This window comes from Trachurus trachurus, assembly GCF_905171665.1.
Source record: "Trachurus trachurus genome assembly, chromosome: 1".
Taxonomy (NCBI): Eukaryota; Metazoa; Chordata; class Actinopteri; order Carangiformes; family Carangidae; genus Trachurus; species Trachurus trachurus.
In genome coordinates this window covers 22,045,869-22,067,055 of record NC_139891.1, presented here as the reverse complement: position 1 = coordinate 22,067,055, position 21,187 = coordinate 22,045,869, and the positions used below count along the sequence as shown (strand labels likewise).

The window sequence follows — 21,187 nt, the reverse complement described above, 5'->3', positions numbered from 1 at the left end:
GACAGCGCAGCGAGGAGAACAGTACGTGAGGAAGATGAAGATGAACTAACGATGAGCTTCGTCGCTTATGTGTAAAAAGAAACTGAGGGATTTAGAAATAAAGGCCGTCGGCCGTATGTCACACTGAGCTGTCAGATGCAGCCTGACTCCATACGCCAGATGCCAGGCTGCTGCATGGAGCCAGGCAGGCTGCATATCACATCAAACACATAGATCTGCATCATATGAGATAAGTGTAAGTCAGACAAATTCAGTTTTTTCAGATTTTATTTTATTTTTTTAAAGCTAATTCTGTGGATATAGGGAGGCTGGTGGAGTGCGGGAGGGGGGGGGGGGGGGGGGGGGGGGGGGGTGCACCCCTAGTTCCGACGTCTATGTTTGCAGTATGTTGCAATTTGGGATCACTGACAGGATAGCCAAGTTGAATGAATGTTAGGGTTAGGTGAAGGTAAAGACTGCATCAAAATACTGATACAGTTGGCACAGGCTCGGGGGTAAGTCCAATAGTCCATGTTTCAATATTTGAAAAAAGAAAGAATTTCAAAACAAAAGCAAACAATTCTGCAAAGAGACATTTTGCGTATAGAGTTTAAAGTCTGTACAAAGCTAAATAGGATAGGGTATTTAAGTCAAACACGGGATCAGCAGCTGTATGCATTGAGAGAGTGACATTCAGCAACATGTTGTCTGCAGGAGCTCTGCTCATAAGCCTGAGCATACTGACCATTCATGGTCAGACCATTCATGGTCGGGACCTGAGGGTAAGTTTCGGTCTTTATGAGTGAATCAGTCTGGGAGGATTTATTTTTGAATAATGCACAAGAGTTTCTTTTGTGACAAAACCTTTCTGATGTGTTCTCTCTGATTTTGTCATTTCAGGTGCATCGCTCACGTAAGACTCTTTTCTACTCTTCATCTATGCGGTGACACAATTTGGCAGCACTGATTTATCTTTCTTTAAAAAACTTTTGAAACTGTGTGAATTGAATTGTAGATTATTGTCAAGACTATCTCTCCTACTATACTGTGTATGCCTTATGTATGGGGACTGACCCCACTGGGGTAAGTGTTGTGGATTACTCTTTAAGAAAAAACAAAAATAGCACCAGAAGAAGACCTGTCGTCAAAACATGCTAAATAAAGATTCTTCTCTTTCTTCTCAATTACTCTTCGTGACTCATCACCTGTCTGTTCACTCAGAGAACCTAGGTCACCAGTTGTATTTCTGTGTAACCTTTGAATCAACTCTCTTCTTGACAAATATAGCTGATGAGGAGAGTGAACGCTTGGCTTTCATGGAGAGATACTGGCAAACCCTGGGTAAGTGGCCCTGGACGGCTTTGTGTAACTGTGTTTCCCATCAGGTTGTTTGACACTTTCTCACCTTTTCTAGAGCGTTGTGCCTCAAGCCCTTGTTTCAACGGTGGCGGGTGCAGTGCTGATCCCACTACAGGAACCAGATGTATATGCTCCAGATATTTCACAGGCGACAGGTGTCAAACACCAGGTCAGAAGGAGGATCGTCTTATGTCACTTGCTGCAAAATATTTATTTGCAATGCTAATACATACTATGTTTATACCTGCTCGTAACTCATAACGTGTTTTGCTCCTCAGTCAAAAACATTTGCGAAAATGTCACCTGTGGTAATGGTGACTGCCTCATGTACCCCACCTTACAATGCAAGTGCATGTTTCCATTCAGAGGCGATGAATGTAAGGATTGTGAGTATGACAAAGATATCAAATATGATTTTTCTGGTGAGTCAGGATGGGTGGTGTCCTATGAGAGCCCCAAATGTCCTTGTTACCCCCCTGCTGTTGAACCTACTGATCATGTGTTTCTCTTGTGCATCAGTGTCACTAATTCCCTGCCTACCCAATCGTTGCCAGAACGGAGGCACTTGTGCTGGTATCCGCTGCCTTTGTCCTGACGGATATTCTGGGAGTCTCTGTACAACTGGTAAAGGTTTTATAAAAGACGCAGCCAACCATCAGTCCTACTAATATAACCCCATTCACTTGGCTAAGTCTTCTTTGTGTACTTATTCACCTTTCACATTTAAAATACGAACTCACATTTTTTACTGCAACATTTTTCTACAGCTGCCAGTGACTGTTATGAAGGGAATGGAGAGAAATACGGAGGTAAATACAGTATGACGGAACAAGGGGTGGAGTGTCTGGACTGGTACTCTAATTTCATCCTGTTAAACGCAGGGTTTATTCTCCACATGTTCCCAACCCTCGATAGATACCCAGGGCCAGGGGAAAACTATTGCAGGTATTTTACTTATTATCAACATTTAACATCCATCTTCTAAATCTGGGAAAGTTGTCTCAGACTTTTAGACTCTTGTGTATGGATATACACAGTTGCCCATAAAGTGTGACAATGTGATTTATTCTTGATAAACAAAGTGTAAATTATTCCAACTGGGCAACAGTGTATAGATGTACTGACAGCTTTTGAAAATGATATACAGAGAAAGAAAGAATATATGAACTTACATATTTGTGTGGTTTAGTCATGGCAATATATGGAGTTATTGCAATTTTTCAATCTCTAAATTTGTATTTCAAATGTACATAAATGTTTTATGTAGAATATAGACAAATCTGTGAATGGGGAGAAACAATAATGCAGCTGTTTCATTGTTTTCCTCACATCTTAGGAACCCAGATAGGGATGAAAAACCTTGGTGTTTTATTAAAAAGGATAATAAACTAGACTGGGACTATTGCAACATCAAGAAATGCCCTGGAGGTGATCACGCTCTTGCACACAGCACAGTACACACACAGTTTATACTAAACATGAATGCCAAAGCTAAACTTAACTCTTTTCTGATGTACCTCCGCTTCAGCCAAGCCAACCCTGCCTGTTGATCCAGAACCAGCCTCCTCCCCTTTCTCCGAGTGTGGAAAGACTGACATTCTCACAGCTCACAGGTATTTTGGGCAGAGCAGGGCTTACGTCGCTGCCCACCCCTGGCAGGTGTCGGTGCAGAGGAGACCCAAAGGCTCGTCGTCTGAGTTTCACCACACATGCGGTGGAGCCCTCCTCTCATCCTGCTGGGTCCTCACTGCTGCCAACTGTCTGTAGGTTCTGTTTTTTTTGTACGCAATTTCAAGTTTGTTCAATTTTCTACCATGAACATTTCACATTTTATTTTTTTCCAGTCAAGCTACGCATGAATACCAAGTGGTTTTGGGAGGAGGAAACCTCGACAAACAGGGGGAGAGGGACCAGACCATCCCAGTAATACAAACAATTGTTCATGAGAACTACACTTCGATGCGAACATTTTCCAATGACATTGGTTTGTCACATTTTATGAATATAGTGTCATATTTAGCCTAGTGTTAAAGTACAGTAATACATTACAATGTACACAATAGCTGAACTTAGATTACTTCAATCCAAAAGTTTGAGTCATTGATTCATGAGCTTTTAACTCATGAATCCAAAAAATATGTTTGTTTTGGGAAATGTAATTTGATATACTTTATTCATAAAATGATTCATATCTCTTACTCTCTGTGTCAACTCTCTGTGTAGCTCTGCTTCAACTCCAAGTGACAGACAGTCCTTACTGTGCAAAGGAAACTCGCTATGTGAAATCGGTGTGTCTACCAGACCAGAACTTCCCTGCTGGAAAGAAGTGTGGGATCGCTGGATGGTGGATTACTGAACCTGGTACCGGTAAAGAACATTTCTGTTATCACTTACTATTATTATCCTTTCCTATACTTTCACTCTAGAAGCAACTTAAAATAATTGCATATAACATTGTAATTATATCATGAATATATATGTAGGTATAATATGTATTTATATGATATATCCTATAATGTAATCTGTATTGATTTGCTTTCACCTACTTTTCAGCACGGATAAGCAGCAAGATGTTGAATACTAATATGATGCTGATACCCGAAGAACAATGCAAAGCTCCTGAAGTCCATGGAGATCAACTGGACAAAAGCATGCTCTGTGCAGGGTATTTGGAAGGTGGCATTGACAGCTGTCAGGTGTGTATGTAATTGCATAATGTGCTGCATCATCTCAAAAAATCTATTCATGTGCTGTCGTAGTAGTTAAAGCAGAAGTAAGCGGAATGTTTGTGTTAATATAAGTCTTAAATAGTTATATCTTCCGACGGCAATCACTAGAGTGTTTGGTCCGAAACCCGGGTCTGTCAGTCACTCTGCTCTGCTGTAAGCCGAGGAGAAAACTTTCCTTGTATCCTACAACCTTTATCCAATGAGGAGAGAGAACGGCATAAAGGGGCGGTCCTCTCTGTGTGTTCAGCCAAGGGATGCACGTGGATGTGGTGACGTAGGGACGAGGGCAGGGACTGCTAACTCCATCGGCTGACAGGAAGTTAGCCAAAACCACCGGATGGCTTACTTCTGCTTTAACAGTGCTATTTATGGTCCCATATTTTAGACCTTTTATATGTAGTTTTGATAAGAATGACAGAATATATTTGTGATGTCAAGAGCCAAAAATCAACTCTATATTGTATTACATCTCTTCAGTAAGTAACGACAGTAGGATCAGCCAATCAGGGGAGAGGATTTTAAGCTTTAGCTTTGATCTGATTGGCTGATTTGTTTTTGAGTAATTGAACAAAATTAAAGCAGACTTCAGGTAACAAAACGGTCCAGGGGGGCGGGGCTTAACCATGGCTGATGGCAGGGACTGCTTTGTTGTGACATCACAAAGTTACAGTTTCTGAATGCAGGCTGTGTGCATTTCTCTGTAGCTTGAGTGCCTTAATTTCTGAATATTGATATGGAACCTAAACATGCTTTATAATTTAAAAGTTGACTCATATGGGACTTTCAATATTATTTCTTGTATTCTGTCACTGCTCACTACAGCACTGTATAAACTCTGTAAATGTTCTATTTTTATTTTATTTTATTTTTTTTACATTTTTGTTGTGTTTATAATTTTTTGTGCTCTTTCCTTTTCGCTGCTACAACAATGTAAATCTCCCCAGTGTGGGACAAATTAAGGAATATCTTATCTTATCTCTTACCTTTAAATTCAAACATGCACACATCAGGCCTGTGACGAAGTGTGCAAGACATGTAATTCCTCCCACAGCTCTCTTCTTTAGAGGAAATAGTCACACCTTTACTCTCTATAATTCTGCAGGGAAATGCAGGTAACCCATTGGTGTGTGAGCAAAATGAGATAAACTACGTCGCTGGTGTGGAGAGCTGGGGTGACGGCTGCGGTAAGAAGAAGCCTGCAGTCCACGCCAACGTCTACTCGTTCGTTGATTGGATCAGGAGCAAGATCAACTGAACATGATCTGTTGACCGTATTACCGCGTTACTTCAACTACGAGATGCTGCATCTCAAGGGGTTTATCCTCTCTAAATTTTCAAATAAATAAAATAATTTCTGATTACTCATGGGAAAACTTTTTGCATGGCTGTAAGAAGGCTTTGTCTGTACCTGCATGTGTTCTTCTCTAAAGATTAAAATAAAAAAAATATGAAAATACAATGTACATTCTGTAGTGTATTATATGTATGTATGTAATATGTTAAAACTGACTGTACTGTATAATACAGTACAGTCAGTTTTAACATATTTGGACACATGGATATTTAATATCAATTTTAACAAAGACCAGTCTGGCCAGGACTTCTGGAATAATGTTCTTTGGACAGATGAGTCTAAAATTGAATTATTTGGGCACCAGAACAGAGCAAAAGAGCAAAAGCAAAAGCAGACTTAACATCTAGCTTTATTACTTTTGATCTACGACATTCTGATGTTTTTGCTGCTAATGCTTGAATTGAATTGTTTCATGCCATGTAGCTCAGCCTGAAGCTGTGATAAATCTGGCATAGTACGATCCCTCTCTAAGAAGTGCACACATTTGATGAGTTTTGCTTTGGACATTAGGGATCATATTTTTTTTAAAGTTTATTTGAGGCCCTGTGATCGACTAACGTTATTGGCTCAGAAATGTTATTACATTATTGGCACGTTATTACATTATTGGCTTTATTACATTTAAAATGGCCAAAATTATTACGTTATTGGCCGTTATTACGTTTTTGGTTGCTACACACCCGAATGCCAAAGCGGAATGATTATTATCAGAATGAGCCGCGCGGTGGTCGGAGATGACATAATCCAGGTGAGAGGTTAGTAGGTCAACAGACCCTGGGTGTTGATAACATGCCACCACGGACTCAGAGGGGAATAACACTAGTTTATCATAACAAAATATTGGCGAAATGAACGAGTTTCGCGGCGGATAATGTGTTATTTAGAGGCTGCATTTTAGATAGGTCTTAGATAGGTTAGCTGCATTTTTGATAGGTCTTAGATATGTTTAGATAGGTCTTTAGATAGGTCATCATCCTACAGAATATTTAGGACTAGTTTGGTGAGGTATCTTCTATTCAGGCAAAAATAATACTCTATTTCTAGTATAATTGAAATTAATTTGTAATTTTATGGATATCTTCTGTTTGTTTGTTTGTTTGTTTATTGTGTTTTTTCTTTGTTTCTTTCTCTTTTTTGCTTTTCTTTCCTTTTTCTTTTTCTATTGGTTGATTTGTTTTAGTGATGTTGTATTGAGGGGGAGGATTTTATATAAGCCCTTTGGGCTTCTTTTCCTCTCCTGCACAATTATTTGTCTTTGTATTATTAAATAAAATTCTTGTTTTATCATTGTGCATATGAATAATTTTTTTTTTTTTTTTTTTTAAATTGCGTGCCCCGTGTTCTCGCATTATACGGACATACGCGGCTCTCGGTGGATCAAATTTCATCAGAACGACTTGTAATGACACCAAAGTTATCTGGGTGAGTAAATGATCATATTTTATGGTAAAAATAAGGTCCAGATTGTTAAAAAACGCTAATTATGGAATAAAAATTGGCTTGGGACCTTTTGACTCAGTTGTGGTGCATAATAACAGGAATTGTAGTTTCTGTTTCTTTCTTCTTCTTCTTTTTTTTTAATTGAGCTTTCTAGAGCCCATAAGCTGTCAAGCACTGTTTGTGTTTGGGTATTATATAAGATGATGCTATTATGATGTTCAGTGGATAGGATGTGATGACTGTTAGAGGGAGTAGGAGCTGAGATCTCTAACCACAAGGTCTTATGGCTGTCCTGCAAAAAGCCAAATTGAAAATAAATTTTGGGGGGAATTTTGATATTTCAAGGGCATTTGAGGGACACAAGAATATACAAACCATTCATCAAGTCACAGTCACTTAGAAATATTGTTATTGAACAGTTCTAGGTTGTAAAAAAGATATTTTACTTAGAATACAGCACAGAAAGATACAAAACTGTTAGACAGTCAAGCTCACATATTTGAATGTGACTATTTAGTATTGTTTGGTTTACCTATGCTGCTACCTTAATATTATTAGGCTATTTACCATATTTAAAATGGTTTATTCTGGGGTGGTGTTTGGCTCAGTTGGTGGAGCACCTGCCCCGTGTGTTGGGGCTGTGGTCCTCGCTGCAGGCGGCCCCGGATCGATTCCCGCGTCGGGCGGCCCTTTCCTGTGGGTCGTTCCCCCTCTCTCAGCCTTCCCATTTCCTGTCTCTCTCGACTGTCCTATCAGTAAAGGCATGAAAAGCCCAAAAAATATATATTAAAAAAAGATATATATATATACTTTAAAATGGTTTATCCTATCCTATTTAATCAAAATGTAGAAAAATATTGTATGATTGATGTCATGATAGTTTGTAAAGTAGAAAAAAAATTAGGGTTAAAGCAGAAGTAAGTGATATATTTGTGTTAATATAAGTCTTAAATAGTTATATCTTCCGACAGCAATCACTTACATAGAGTGTTTGGACCGAAACACGGGTCTCTCAGCTCTGCTCTGCTCTGAGCCGAGGAGAAAACATTTATCGTATCCTACAGTTTTTATCCAATGAGGAGAAAGAACGGCATGCAGGGCTGTGTGTGCAGCCAAGGGACGCCGTGAATGTGGCGACGTAGGGACGAGGACTGTGATGGTGCGTTCAAGGAAACTTGTATTTTTAAGTTACGAGTGGCCGTTATAGTGACTTTCACCGGTAAAACAGGTCGGAAAAACACGAGTGGGTTGCCTGGAACGCTACAAAGTCGTAAGTTGTGACTTGAAGCTGTAATTTACGATTTCAAAAGCCTGCCTGGAACGCAGCATTAGCGAAAACGACCGGACCACTTACTTCTGCTTTAACACTATATAGCCTTATTTGGCTTAAAGCAGAAGTAAGTGGTCCGGTCGTTTTCGCTAATGCTGCGTTCCAGGCAGGCTTTTGAAATCGTAAATTACAGCTTCAAGTCACAACTTACGACTTTGTAGCATTTCAGGCAACCCACTCGTGTTTTTCCGACCTGTTTTACCGGTGAAAGTCACTATAACGGCCACTTGTAACTTCCGACCGGTGAACTCGTACCAGATCGAACTGGTACGACTTCACGGTCGGAAAAGTACGAGAACGCACCATAACAGTCCTCGTCCCTACGTCGTCACATTCACGGCGTTCCTTGGCTGCACACACAGCCCTGCATGCCGTTCTCTCTCCTCATTGGATAAAAACTGTAGGATACGATAAATGTTTTCTCTTCGGCTCAGAGCAGAGCAGAGTGACTGACAGACCCGTGTTTCAGACCCAACACTCTATGTAAGTGATTGCTGTCGGAAGATATAACTATTTAAGACTTATATTAACACAAATATATCACTTACTTCTGCTTTAATGTTGACAATGCAATTTTAATAAGCATGACTTTATTTTCATGTATCATATAAATTATTTTAGAAAACATGTTTCTTGTAACTTGTGAACAAAACATTTGCTAACAGTTTGAAGAGATAAAACTGTAAAAACAAACAAACAAAAACCCAAAATGTGCAGTTGTGTTGTACTGTATAGCAGGATTATATCATTAAATTCAGAGAACACTATGAATCTTTCGTATGGTCCCATTTTAATACAGAAGAACAATGTTGAGACTACAACTGGGATATACACACTGAAGGCTGCTAAAACGAATACAAAATTATTTAATATACTAATAATAATAATAATAATAATAATAAAAAAAACAAAGACACCAAGACTCATAATGGCAGTTTTGGTTCACCTACTGACATTTAACACACTAAGGCACCTTGTGATTTGAGCACACTGATATCATATTGAGGTAAAACCCCATCAATACAGTATGAAAGAGTTATGGTAGTAGATCCAAAATCAATATGTCTTGTAAGTATTGCAACAAACCTGCCAGTCAGTTGCAACAAAACTGTCCTTTTGTGTCTGAAATTCACTGGGAGCTGATACAAGTATTGTTTGCCAAAAAAACAAAAACAAAACAACAATTTTGTTTATCTCACAAATAAATTACAGTGGCAAAGAACCCAGACGATATGATTATCCTACTAGGCACATTTTTGTTTCTTTCATACAGTAACTACACATTTGGTACCAATATGTTCCTGTCCAGGAGACAATACTGAATGAATGAATACCACTTCAGTGGATTATCAGGCAACACTGCTGGGGTATCAGGGTCATGTCACTCCTCTCGTGTGCTCTGTACCATGGCGTACTTCTTGCAGGGGTTCTTAAGGCAGGCAGGAGGCCAGGTGATGGGCCAGCTGTATGAGCATGGCACTGCAGTTTGGACGTTCCTCTCCAGGAAGTTGAACAGCGGGTTCCACCAGGTGTTGGTGAGGTAGTTGTTGGGCGAGCATTTCAGAGTCTGTTGAGAAAAATAAGGTTATCTTTTAAAATGATATATACCAGTCTCTTCTTTTTTTTAATCAATTTGACTTATTTATGTTATTTGAAAGGTGTGATTGAATGTTAGAGTAGCACTATTGCAAATTCCAATACTTTATTCGGCCACTAGATGGGGCCGGTGGTGCAGCGTATCAGATATAAACATCCTCGTCCTCTTTACATAGCCTGCCGTTCAGGAGGAGGCGCTAAGCGTCGGGCCGGCTTGTCTCATAGCAAAAAGGAATTCTGCATTTGCTCCACAGGCACTACACCGTTGGCTATATTTTGTGTACAAACAGTTATGGCTCCCCTGGACCTATTTATTGCATATTTCAGTTTTTTTTATTGCTATTACTGCTGTATTTGCGATAGTGCTACTCTAAATTATGGATGTGCAGCTTCAGTATTGCTGGTAGTCACATCACAAGAAACAAGCACGTGGACTCATAGGTCTTATTACTGTGTCCATTTGCTGCCTGATTTGAGGCTTATTGTAAACAGTGGCCACTATGAAATCTTTACTACAAATAGAGTGCTGAAGCGAAAGCAGGAAATAACGTCGCCATGGGTCCTCAATTCAGAAAAAGTCTCCATGTAATTAAACGGGAGTCAACATTTTATTTCGTGATCCGATTGAATTGTGTCATGAGAAAAAAAATATGACCTCTAACTATTTAAAAAAAACGTTTCATGCCAAAAAAATCTGCAGTTTATCGTAAAACGGCAACGGAAGAATGTATTTTGTGTGACGACACTCTACGGACTACAGATCTGGTGTCCCACAAAAATTATATCACCAACTGACACGGGAAAGGGCGGCATTTGGTGTGTAACGTCACCTTCGCGACCTGTAGTCGGATTCTTCAGAATTTTATTTTACAGTAGTTTTACAACAAACTGCTGATTTCTCGGCATGAAACGTGATGTTTTAAACAGGTAGAAATTCAACTGGATCACAAAATAAAACTGTGACTCCCATTCACTTACATGGAGACTTTTTTCCGAATTGAGGACTCATGGCGACGTTACTTCCTGCTTCCGCTTCGGCACTCTATGGCAGGTATGTGGTCTTGGTATGGTCAGATCGTCTAGTGTGCTTTTGGAGGATTGCAATGTTTAGAATTGGTTGAAACTGTCCTGAAACTGAAACAAAACCTTTGAACTGTATGTGTTCTCCTGCACTTTCATTTGAGAATCGTCTAGTGTGTAGCCAGCCTAAAGCTCTCCACTCTGTTCATTCAACACAAAAATATATTCCAAAGGTTATCTGGTATAAGTAGGCCTAAATAAGAGCCTTTAATAGCCTGAGCCTGAGGAAGTACTATCTTCCAAAATAAAAAAAATAGTTCATTTAATTTACATAGACTGTCAAAATGCTGAAAAACAACATCATGTTTGCCATGAAATCCTTATATCAACTGTGTGTTTACACTTGGGCCAGTAGAGGGAGTGGTTCAGCATTTTGAATGTGCCCCAGTTGTTTCAGTGAATGACACCTAGACAGTCTGAAAATGCTGTATGTGAACCTTCTATACGTTTATATATATAGAGAGACCATTTCCTTTGATTATGAACAGTAATTCATTCCTGTGTGAATGTGACTTTACGCTGGTATGTTTGAAGTAAGCTCACACGTCACCAGACAGGCACTAAAGCCTAGCATAATGAACCATGTGTAGCAAGGTTCAATTAGAGGGAAGACTTGAAAGCTTTTATTTACTCTCTTTGACTCCAACACACACACACACACACACACACACACACACACACACACACACACACACACACACACACACACACACACACACACACACACACACACACACACACACACACACACACACACAAATGTCAAGCTGTGTTCAGACCTGTAAATTGGCCATGGTGTGGTACCACCAGAACAGGCGGGAAGTGATGAAATAGGCCACAACGACATCCACACTGTAGTGCTCATGTGCCACCAAGATGCAGACCACTCCCACTGCGCTCAGCAGCCAGCACATCAGATGGTACCACCAAAACGACCGTGGCGAGTCTGAAGGCAGAGGAAGAAGAAAAGATCAAATTTATGACAGCATCTGTTTGTGGTCTGAACTTCCATGTATCCACTGTCAAAAAAAACAGACTGTAACATTTTAGTGAAATATGCCAAAACAGAAGGATTTCCAGCAGCACATGGAGGAATAAGGCTACAGCATAGGTAGTAGTGGAAACTAGAAGGATGTTTAGCTGTGTAATAAACTACTGTGGGCCATATAGGATGAGAATGGAAACAGACAATATCATTCACATACATTATTCATGGGACCTTCCAATAAGAGTTTCCATGCACAAAAACAAACAAGCATGCTTTGAGTACACACACTCTTTGATGAACAGGTAGGTGAGGGTGAGCATCACAGTGTGTCCGCTGTACAGGAAGTCTCCACACAGGAGATGGGAGTTTGTAATGGAAAGACCTCCACCGGAAATGAGCCGCAGAATTCGCTGGATTTTTGCCTGGGAGTCTCCGTGGAGCTGGTGGAGAACAGAAAGTAGATGTGAAGAGGGAGAAATATGGAAAAACAACAACAACAACAAAAACACAAGGTCAGCAGCAACATTACAGCATTATTAGCACTTGTTTTGAAGCATCTTATAAAGCATTTGGGCTCTGTTAATAAAGATTTTTAATATAACAGTTTTCTGATTGGTTTGATCATCAGTGTAGTTGTCAAAGATAGACAAAACCATAGCAAGTCTAGAAGGGAACAGATAAAGGAGGTGCTGCGTGTCCCCCAGTTTCCACTCCCAATAAGCTAAAGCTTCATCTTAAACATACAGACACCAGTCTTCTCATTTAACACACGGCAAGACAGCAAAATGTTGAAATACCTATCTTGTTTTCTGTTATTTCAACTCTGGAAACACAACGCAAGTTGAGCTAATAGGAGTGATCAAAATGAATAGTTGAATTGTAGAATATCATCAACTACACATGGGCAAATCTGTTGTATCCTTTCTTACAAGGAGCTAAATGCTTTCAAATAATGTCTGAAATATATTGAATTCTTGGAAAAAAAACAACAATCATTAAACTGTCCAACTTTTGATCCTTTTGGACAACACAGCCCAGCAAACAACTGCCAGGAGCACATGTTTCTGATCAAACACTGATGCACCTCAATATCATTGGTATCTTGAAGCAATGAAAAGTGAAAATGCCTCTTGCATTGCTGTGCAAAATGAGCGCCTGTGGGCGCACCGGCAGAGTCACCTGTCTGAGCTGTGATGGCTGATGTCTGCATGCTACTCACCTTAGGAGCACAAGTCATATGCATGCCAGGTACAGGCAGGGTAGTGATGTACATGGTGACACAACGGTACAGGTACAAGGTGCCGATGAGGAAGAAGAACCGCCTGCTTGCTATTGACCTGCAAATAGAGAAAGTTAAGAGTCGTAATCAAGCAACTGCAGTGGTTGTGGTCCTCTGGTTATGCCACATAAAGTGGCAAACATCTACTTAAATTACTCTGGAGACTATCTTGCACAGTGTTATATCAACAGGTCAAATCTCAGCCGATCAAGTTTCATTAGCCAGACTCTTAAAGACAACAACTGTAATACACTGTAACAGTGATAAATCTTGTTGACAGCAATTTTATCTTCGAACCACACATTACTAAGCTTGTGCAATCTTGTTTTTACCATCTCAGAAATATCGCTAAAATACGATCCATTTTAAATTCTAGAGATGCTGAAACCATTATACATGCTTTTATATCCTCACGCCTTGATTATTGTGACAGTCTCTTTTCGTGTATGAACCAAAAAGCCTTGAATCGATTACAGAACTCAGCAGCTTTTTATCCTGTGATTTTATTTTCTTGTTTTAACTGTTATCCTCATTTTTCTCTGTTAAGAACTTTGTACTTTCATTTGATAAGTGCTCTATAAATAAAGTTTATTATTATTATTATTATAAAAGTGGTATTAGTGGTTTTGCTTGCATTGCTAAGCCCATTTCATTGATAGATTTATTTGTGTATCTTTGGCTACATATGGAAGAATCAATGTTAAAAGATGAATTTAGTTTGGCTATGTTTTCTGAAGTTTAGAGTTTAGAAGGAAACCCCTACTGTGGCAAGGACAGAAAAACGATTTAATCACTGATGGCTTCTTCAAAAGACTAAGACATGTAGAGCATTGCTCACTTAGATGAGCCGAAGAAAAAGTGACCTGACCAAAAAAATAAAGAAAACACCTACAATTATTCTTTAAGCTGAAAGAACAATTTAGTTTATACATTAGACAGCAGGTAAAAGTTCTTACTTGTATCTGAAGAAGAACAACTGGATCAACCAGATGACCAGCAGCACCATGCCATTGATCTCTGTCACTGTAAATGCCCACTTTACCCTGTCAATATAGTCAAAGAACTTATCAGGGAGAGGTGGGCTGCTTTCTTTGGGTGGGACCCTCTCGTGGACTATGGTGATGACGACTGTGGTCAGGACCAAGTTGAAACCAGCGTAAAAGAAGGCAAGAAATGTCTTCCACCACTCCATGGGCAAACGGTTGACCTTGGACTCTGGCACAGAGATCTTCACGTAGTCATTATGTCTCCCTATGCCTTTCCGAAAGCCCCTCTTTGAATCCTCCCCACCTGGGGTGTGGACGGGACAAGTTTTCCCGCCGTTGGGCACGGCACCCCCCTCCATTCCTGGGTTCCTGTTATCAGTGGCAGAGTCTCTCGCATCCACAAGCTCCTGTGATGCCATGAGTGCCTGCACTGTCCATCCACAGGCACTACTTCACTGGGTTGAGGCTTTTACCTGCCATAAAACCATAAAAGAAACAAACAAAAATGTTGAAGACTGACAGACTCTTTAGTTTGGAAAGTACAAACACCATATTTTCATTTGCATCAGACAGAAAAGCATGAAAGTGAAGGAGCAAGAGCTGCCTGGTTACAATTTGAGTATCACCACCATCACCATGATGAGAAACAGGGAGGATATGGACACCAGTTTACTTTTGTTCCCACTCTTTCTTATACTCGGGATTAGCAAAGCAAAGAATTGAACTTTTATTGATACAAAGTTCTTGATCCCTCAAGCTAAAATGTCCATTTTAGACAGAGAAGTTATTTTTGAGATGTGGTTGTCTGAGTTAAGCTGAGAGTTATATTTTCCTTTCCCTAGACATTCACCAGATCCAGATTTTCTTATTTTGGGCCTTCCACAGTCTTTGCGCCAAACAGCTTCAGTTTTCTGATTTTGTCCTCAACTTACAGCTGTCATGGTCTAAAGTTATATGATCAAACATTACATGCTCAACATCAAGCTTTCAGGCTGTATGAATGCAAACATAGCTCAAGAAAACACATTTTTTACAAGATTTTAAGATAATTCTTGACCAATCCCTTACAGAAAAAACACATGAACTTCACATGTGATTCACATGTGGAAAATTTTGCACATGGGAATCATGTTATTTGCACATGAGAAACATGTGGTTTTGGCCCATTTTTATGTGTGTGAATTCCCATGTGAACCCATTTTCCACATGTGGCAACATGTTTTACACATGTGCTCTACATGGTAACACGTGATCACATGTTACCACGTGTTACCATGTAGAGCACATGGGTAAAACATGCTACCACATGTGGAAAATGGGTTCACATGTGAATTCACATAAAATCAGCCCAAAACCACATGTTTCTCATGTGCAAATAACATGATTCCCACATGTGCAAAATTTTCCACATGTGAAGAATTCACATGTGGAAAATCACAAGCTCCACGTGTTGTTGTTCTATAACTTGGATTGAATGACATGAAGAACACCTAGAGTAAACAAAACCAAAATAAGAAACTTTGTTTCGTTTTTTATTTAAAAAATAAGATCCAAAACAACAAATAAAACTACACTAAACTGAGAAAAATTGAGCTAAACTAAAATTATGTAATGTGTGGATCGATTCTCTGATAACTGATTCGTTGTGAAAGTTGGAGATGAGCTAATGCAATGTTTGTTGTTGAGCTCTTTTCAGTTAATGACTTGAGAGAGCACTACAGCAATGGCCCTTTTTTATTCTCTCACATCTAAAAGGCTTCTAGTCCCTTTAACAGCTCCTTTAATGGATTTGAGGATATTGCTTTCAGCCCTGACATGCATCACAATAACTGTCATCTGGGATACATACAGAATGGTATGTTTACTTAGAGGAAAACCTGGCACCTGGATGAAAGAAGGGATAGAAATAGAGTATGCTTGGACTCAAGAGAGCTGCTGAAAGCATCAGTTTCCTCATGATCAAATTTTTGGGAAAATATTATTACAGTGGAGACAGGGCTTACAGGAGAATGCCCTCTGACTCACCCTCAGCAGATTCAGCCTGTTGTTCTTCTAATGGATGGCTACAGAGCACACATTCTGACTGACTGTTGGGGTACATAAGGTGTATTAATACTGACCAAGATGGCAAATAAGATCAACAGGACCAGGCAAACAATATAAACAGATTATAATGCCACGCCCCTTATGCTTTTATGGAGATTGTATTGAATCTCTGTGATAAGTGATACTTCAGGTTGTTGTCCAATATGTTGATGTGTAGCACAGTGTTTACATTATGAGTGTGAGAGTTTTATTGTAAAACACAATGATTTATTCATCTTTTTTTTTTTTTTACTTTTACCCTTATAATATTAAGCAGCTTTGTTTAAACTTCAAAGTTTGAGCAAGTCTGTACAAATGCTGAACATCAGGGGAGACAGACTGTGCTGACAATGACATCTGAAGACACATCATGCTGCTGCTCAAGTGCCATCGTTTAACTGGTTTATTGGGGCATTGTCTGATTCAAAGCCCCTCAGCACAGTTCATTTATTGGCAAGTCATGTAAAATGTAAAATATCACACAAGTGCTAATGACAGAACAAATTGTTGATCATTACTGCAAAAAAAAAATAAAACACACAAGTGTTTTCTTACACTAGTACCACTATTGATAGGTTAACCCTGTTTTCACAAGTTCCATAACAGGTATATATTAACTATATGATCTATTTAACGTAAGCTACATTTTGCCAACTCAAGTCAATTCACTTGAATGGAGAACACTGTACTGACTTTTTGGTTCATTCTAGACAACTAAAAACTGTATTAGGGCCAGGGAAAGACCATGATCATGGGTAAAACACACTTCAAGTTTTATACATAATGTAACGGAGGTCCACGGGTATAGTCACAGTCACGAGGTACCAGTAAGGAGAAGTGACAGCGTGTGGCGGTTAGCAGTACCAAGGTTAAACTCACTCACCCATAAAAGACGTGCTAATCCACTTGCCAAGTGGTCATTGACCTCTTGGCGAAACAATTAGCATCGTCGCCCACAGTGCGGGAGACCTGGGTTCGAAACCCATACATAATATAGCCTTATAGATACTTACCTACATAATCCCAACTAAACGTCCACTTAGAAGGTTGTTAGAGAGATTTCAAATGTATCACACTGTCTTCCTCAGCTGATGATTTTCTTGGATTTCCTCAAGCTTTACAAACATTGACTTTACTGCCCAATATTTTTGAAGAGGCAGACTATATTATATATATCCAATACAAAGATGGCGGAGCCCATGTTGGCTGCGGCTGCATGGGTTTACGACAAAAACATAGCGCAATACGCAGCAACATTTTTATTTATTACACATATTTCGACACATCTCACCACATGTGTATTTTGTATTTATGTTATATTTATATTTTTTTCTAGCATTTTCCTTTTAACATGGTTATTTTTTTTAACTGTGTTTTTATCGCTTGTGCAATACATGTTTGATGTATTGTATGTAATGTCTGAATGACAATAAAGACATCTGTCTGTCAGTCAGTCAGTACAGTATCTGTCTATCTATCTGTCTACAGAAGATGGGACATATTTATTGCAGTGTTCACTGTGAAACTGTGCTATGTGTACTGTACATGGGAGGTCAGAGGAGTGTCTCCATTAGACTAGTTTTCCACCGGTCCCCTCCTCCCCAGTGTACAGTCCACAGTGTTTTCCCACCAGCTGGAGCACCCAGTGCTCTAAAGGGAAGGGTGGTGATGGAAAACTGGCAGAAAAACCTATTCCACATGGTCACAGGCCGTAATGGATAACTTGGCTGCCTCCACTCACCCAGGCTATTTCAAGAGAAGCCACCCAGTTGCCTTGAAGGCTGTATTTTACTCCAGGGGAACCATGGGCTCTGACTCCACTTTGGGGCCTTCATAATAACATGCTACTATTGCTGTCCACTCATTTTCTTCTTCACATCATGTGGATTGTCTTCATCAAAGAGAGAGTTTTAAATAAATCACGCCTGAAGTGGCCCAGCCCTCTAGAAACTGGTCACACTACAGAGAGGAGCTGACTTTACGCTATAACAGGCACCTGGTGTATAGGCTACGCTCTGAAATGCCTAGCCTACATCAAGCTGAGGTTTATTTTAGCTTCATTTCAATAGACGACTCACTGAGGAGGATGTTATTTAAATATTTGACACAAGTTTGTACAGCACTATGGCACAATGCATACGTGTGTTTTCGAAGCTCTAAAATGTAAATAAAAATACCTTTGTGAAAAAAGGATTAAATTACAAGAGGTATGTGTATCCTTTACGTGAGAAAGCCACAATGTAACAACATGTAAAAGAACCCATTAAAAGTAAAGTATGTTACTTAAAGCAGATATCAGTGGAATGTTTTTGTTAATATAAGTCCTAAATAGTCCTATTTTCCGTCAGCAATCACTTACATGAAGTATTTCAGCCTAAACACGAGTCTCTCCGTCACTCTGCTCTGCTGTAACCCGAGGAGAAAATTTTCCTTGTGGGATACAAGTGTTATCCAATGAGGAGAGAGAACGGCATGAAGGGCTGTGTGTGCAGCCAAGGGATGCGCGTGAATGTGGTGACGTAGCACGAGGACCAATTGATGCCTGACAAGGGCGGGGGCTGCTAACTCATGGTGCGTTCAAAGAAACTCGTACTTTGTGTTTTTCCTTCCTGTGAAGTCATACCAGTTCGATCTGGTACGAGTTCACGGGTCGGAAGTTACGAGTGGCCGTTATAGGGAACTTTCACAGACAACAGGATGGTAAAAACACGAGCTACGGGTTACCTGGAACGCTACCAAGTCGTAGTTGTGACTTGAAGCTGTAACTTACGGTTTCAAAAGCCTGCCTTGAACGCAGCATTAGCCGAAACGGCCGTGAAGCTGATATCTGCTTTAAGAAAAGGTGGGCCTTGAGCGTTATATTGCTGGGCTGTTAAAATAACACATAAAACATGCATTAACATCTAAGTAGCCTTCCACTGTCATGGCTGATTCATGTCGAGCTAATTTTAAGTACTTTAGTTTGTGTACATCAGCATCACTATCACTATCACTATCATCACTGTATATAAACTTTTAATTCAAAGCATCAGTCACTTTCAGTTAAATGTAATGACAAATGTCGTGGAGTAGCCTACTAGTACAAAGTAGAATGTAATGTAAATAAGTACAAGTCCTGTATGTCAGACTGGCCTAAGCAGAGTCCTTCAGTAAAATATGCTCTCTATCACTGATCAGCAGCAGAAGAGGTAGTAATAGAAGTGTGAAGTTGATATTGACTTCATAGTAGCAGTAACACTAGTCCAGTTTGTCTTGGCAAGTAAATGACAGAGAGCAAATGTCTGACACGTTTGGGTTTAGCGCAATAATGTTCTCCTGTTTTAGTGGATGCCATGACTACTGTATGATAGTCACTGTCACTTTTTCCAAGCTGTCATCAAAACACAGAGCTGTAGCCTACTTTTTCTTTGCTGACAGTGCAAATAAATATTGTTGTATTTTATTTTTTATTAAAGGACAGCTACTTTAACAAGCCAAAATGGTCACAGAGTGCAAGAAACCAGCAGCCCAGGCTTTTCTGGGTGCTGTAACCACACAAGGGGTGGATACTGGCAGTAATGTCAGGTTTCTCACTGGGTGTTGTCCCCTATATATTAAAGGGTGGTAGTCTGTCACATGGGATGCGCATGGCTGAACCAGTTTTGAAGTTTACTTTTGGGGTGTAACACTGTGGCCCCACACAGTCACACACACACACACACACACACACACACACACAGTGAACACCATGCTCCATATGAAGGCTACTGGGTGGGGCAACAGGTCATTGCATGTCCTGTAATTAAACCTTCTCATTTTCAAGTCAAAGCTGTTGCACTTGGAAGCTGACAAGTGAATTATTAAGGAACAGCTGTACCACAAGCCTGTTTACATATAATAAAATAGCTACTGCTTTGGATTTGTGACAACTTGCCTCTTCATTTCTATACCTGAAGCTATATACTGATTAATATGCTGTGTATTTCTGACATCATCACACCATAAATACGTAGCCCACTGTTCCAGTTCATTCCCACTGATCAGCCGATAAAACTTTTTTTTTTCATGATTTTCTGAGACAAGCATGAATCCTATACCCCAAATAAAAAACACCGATAGGCGGCTGTGTAGGCTATGTCTAATTCGTATTTACAGTCTATTTCTAGAAAAGACTGATGGAAAAAAGTTGAATGTCATCAGGAATAGCCTCTAAAAACCCACCTCGGTCCTATACCATCCAATGAATGATCATATTAATGCCACAATCAATCGTCCGTATTGAACGCAGGTAAGCCAGCAGTAACACCGATGAGGAGACATTAGAGGATCTCTATTTATATCCACATGTTGCTCGGGTTAGATAGCATCCTTACCTGCCTGTGCTCGGGCCTCCTGGTGCCTCTTCCTGTAGTTGCAGTTCGTTGACTCCTTGATGCTGCGCCCTGTTCGATCGCCGCTCTGGCTCAGGCTGCTCTGCTACATTACACGACACTGCCGCTGGCTTTTGAGGGAGCGCTCCTCCCCGTAGCCCCATTCATCCATCCGTCGCTCCATCCATCCATCCTCTAGCTATATCCAGCCTCCCGCCTCGTATCCCCTTTAATTCACAGTGCGTCCTATAATCAGCACAAGCTTCAACCTATAACTCCGCTCGCTTTAAATAGGCCATAAGTGTGTTGCAATGTTTTTTTTTTTTTTTCGTTTTAACCAAGTGAGGTGGAGTAGCCTAGTGCGGTGTTTTATTATTAGTAGGTAGGGTAATCGTGAATATATCATTGCGGAGACACGACATACCAAATACTACATTTTTATAACATGTGAAATTATTAAAATCAATTATCTGGCCTGTGCATTTTGCTAGCATTCATGACTCATTCCTATTATTTGCGTTATCGCAAAAATAGCTGTGTATTTCTGGTGACGTCAGTGCAATGACGCGAGTTTCATTTTCTAAACATCAATATTTCACGTAATCAAATCTCATTGCATGAAAAAGGTTTCAC

The 21,187-nt window shown here is 39.9% G+C and overlaps 2 protein-coding genes across 2 annotated transcripts; one reads left to right on the top strand and one right to left on the bottom strand.

The window, feature by feature from the left end:
* The first annotated feature begins 564 nt into the window (after positions 1–564).
* Positions 565–5,526, top strand: LOC310990019 (hyaluronan-binding protein 2-like). Its single transcript, XM_083977226.1, has 13 exons — positions 565–761; positions 880–892; positions 1,267–1,320; positions 1,394–1,507; positions 1,617–1,724; positions 1,858–1,962; positions 2,106–2,283; positions 2,675–2,766; positions 2,867–3,101; positions 3,183–3,322; positions 3,562–3,705; positions 3,892–4,034; positions 5,170–5,526. The coding sequence occupies exons 1-13, from the start codon at positions 681–683 to the stop codon at positions 5,320–5,322; spliced, it is 1,560 nt and encodes a 519-aa protein (XP_083833352.1). The 5' UTR covers positions 565–680; the 3' UTR covers positions 5,323–5,526.
* A 4,046-nt stretch (positions 5,527–9,572) lies between these two features.
* sgms2a (sphingomyelin synthase 2a) lies at positions 9,573–20,640 on the bottom strand (the record flags this gene model as incomplete). The annotated part of the gene is made up of 6 exons (XM_083972076.1): positions 20,558–20,640; positions 14,091–14,593; positions 13,075–13,192; positions 12,142–12,295; positions 11,647–11,813; positions 9,573–9,758 (listed from the first exon to the last, which is right to left on the bottom strand). The coding sequence occupies exons 2-6, from the start codon at positions 14,537–14,539 to the stop codon at positions 9,573–9,575; spliced, it is 1,074 nt and encodes a 357-aa protein (XP_083828202.1). The 5' UTR covers positions 14,540–14,593; positions 20,558–20,640.
* Between the last annotated feature and the right edge of the window lie 547 nt (positions 20,641–21,187).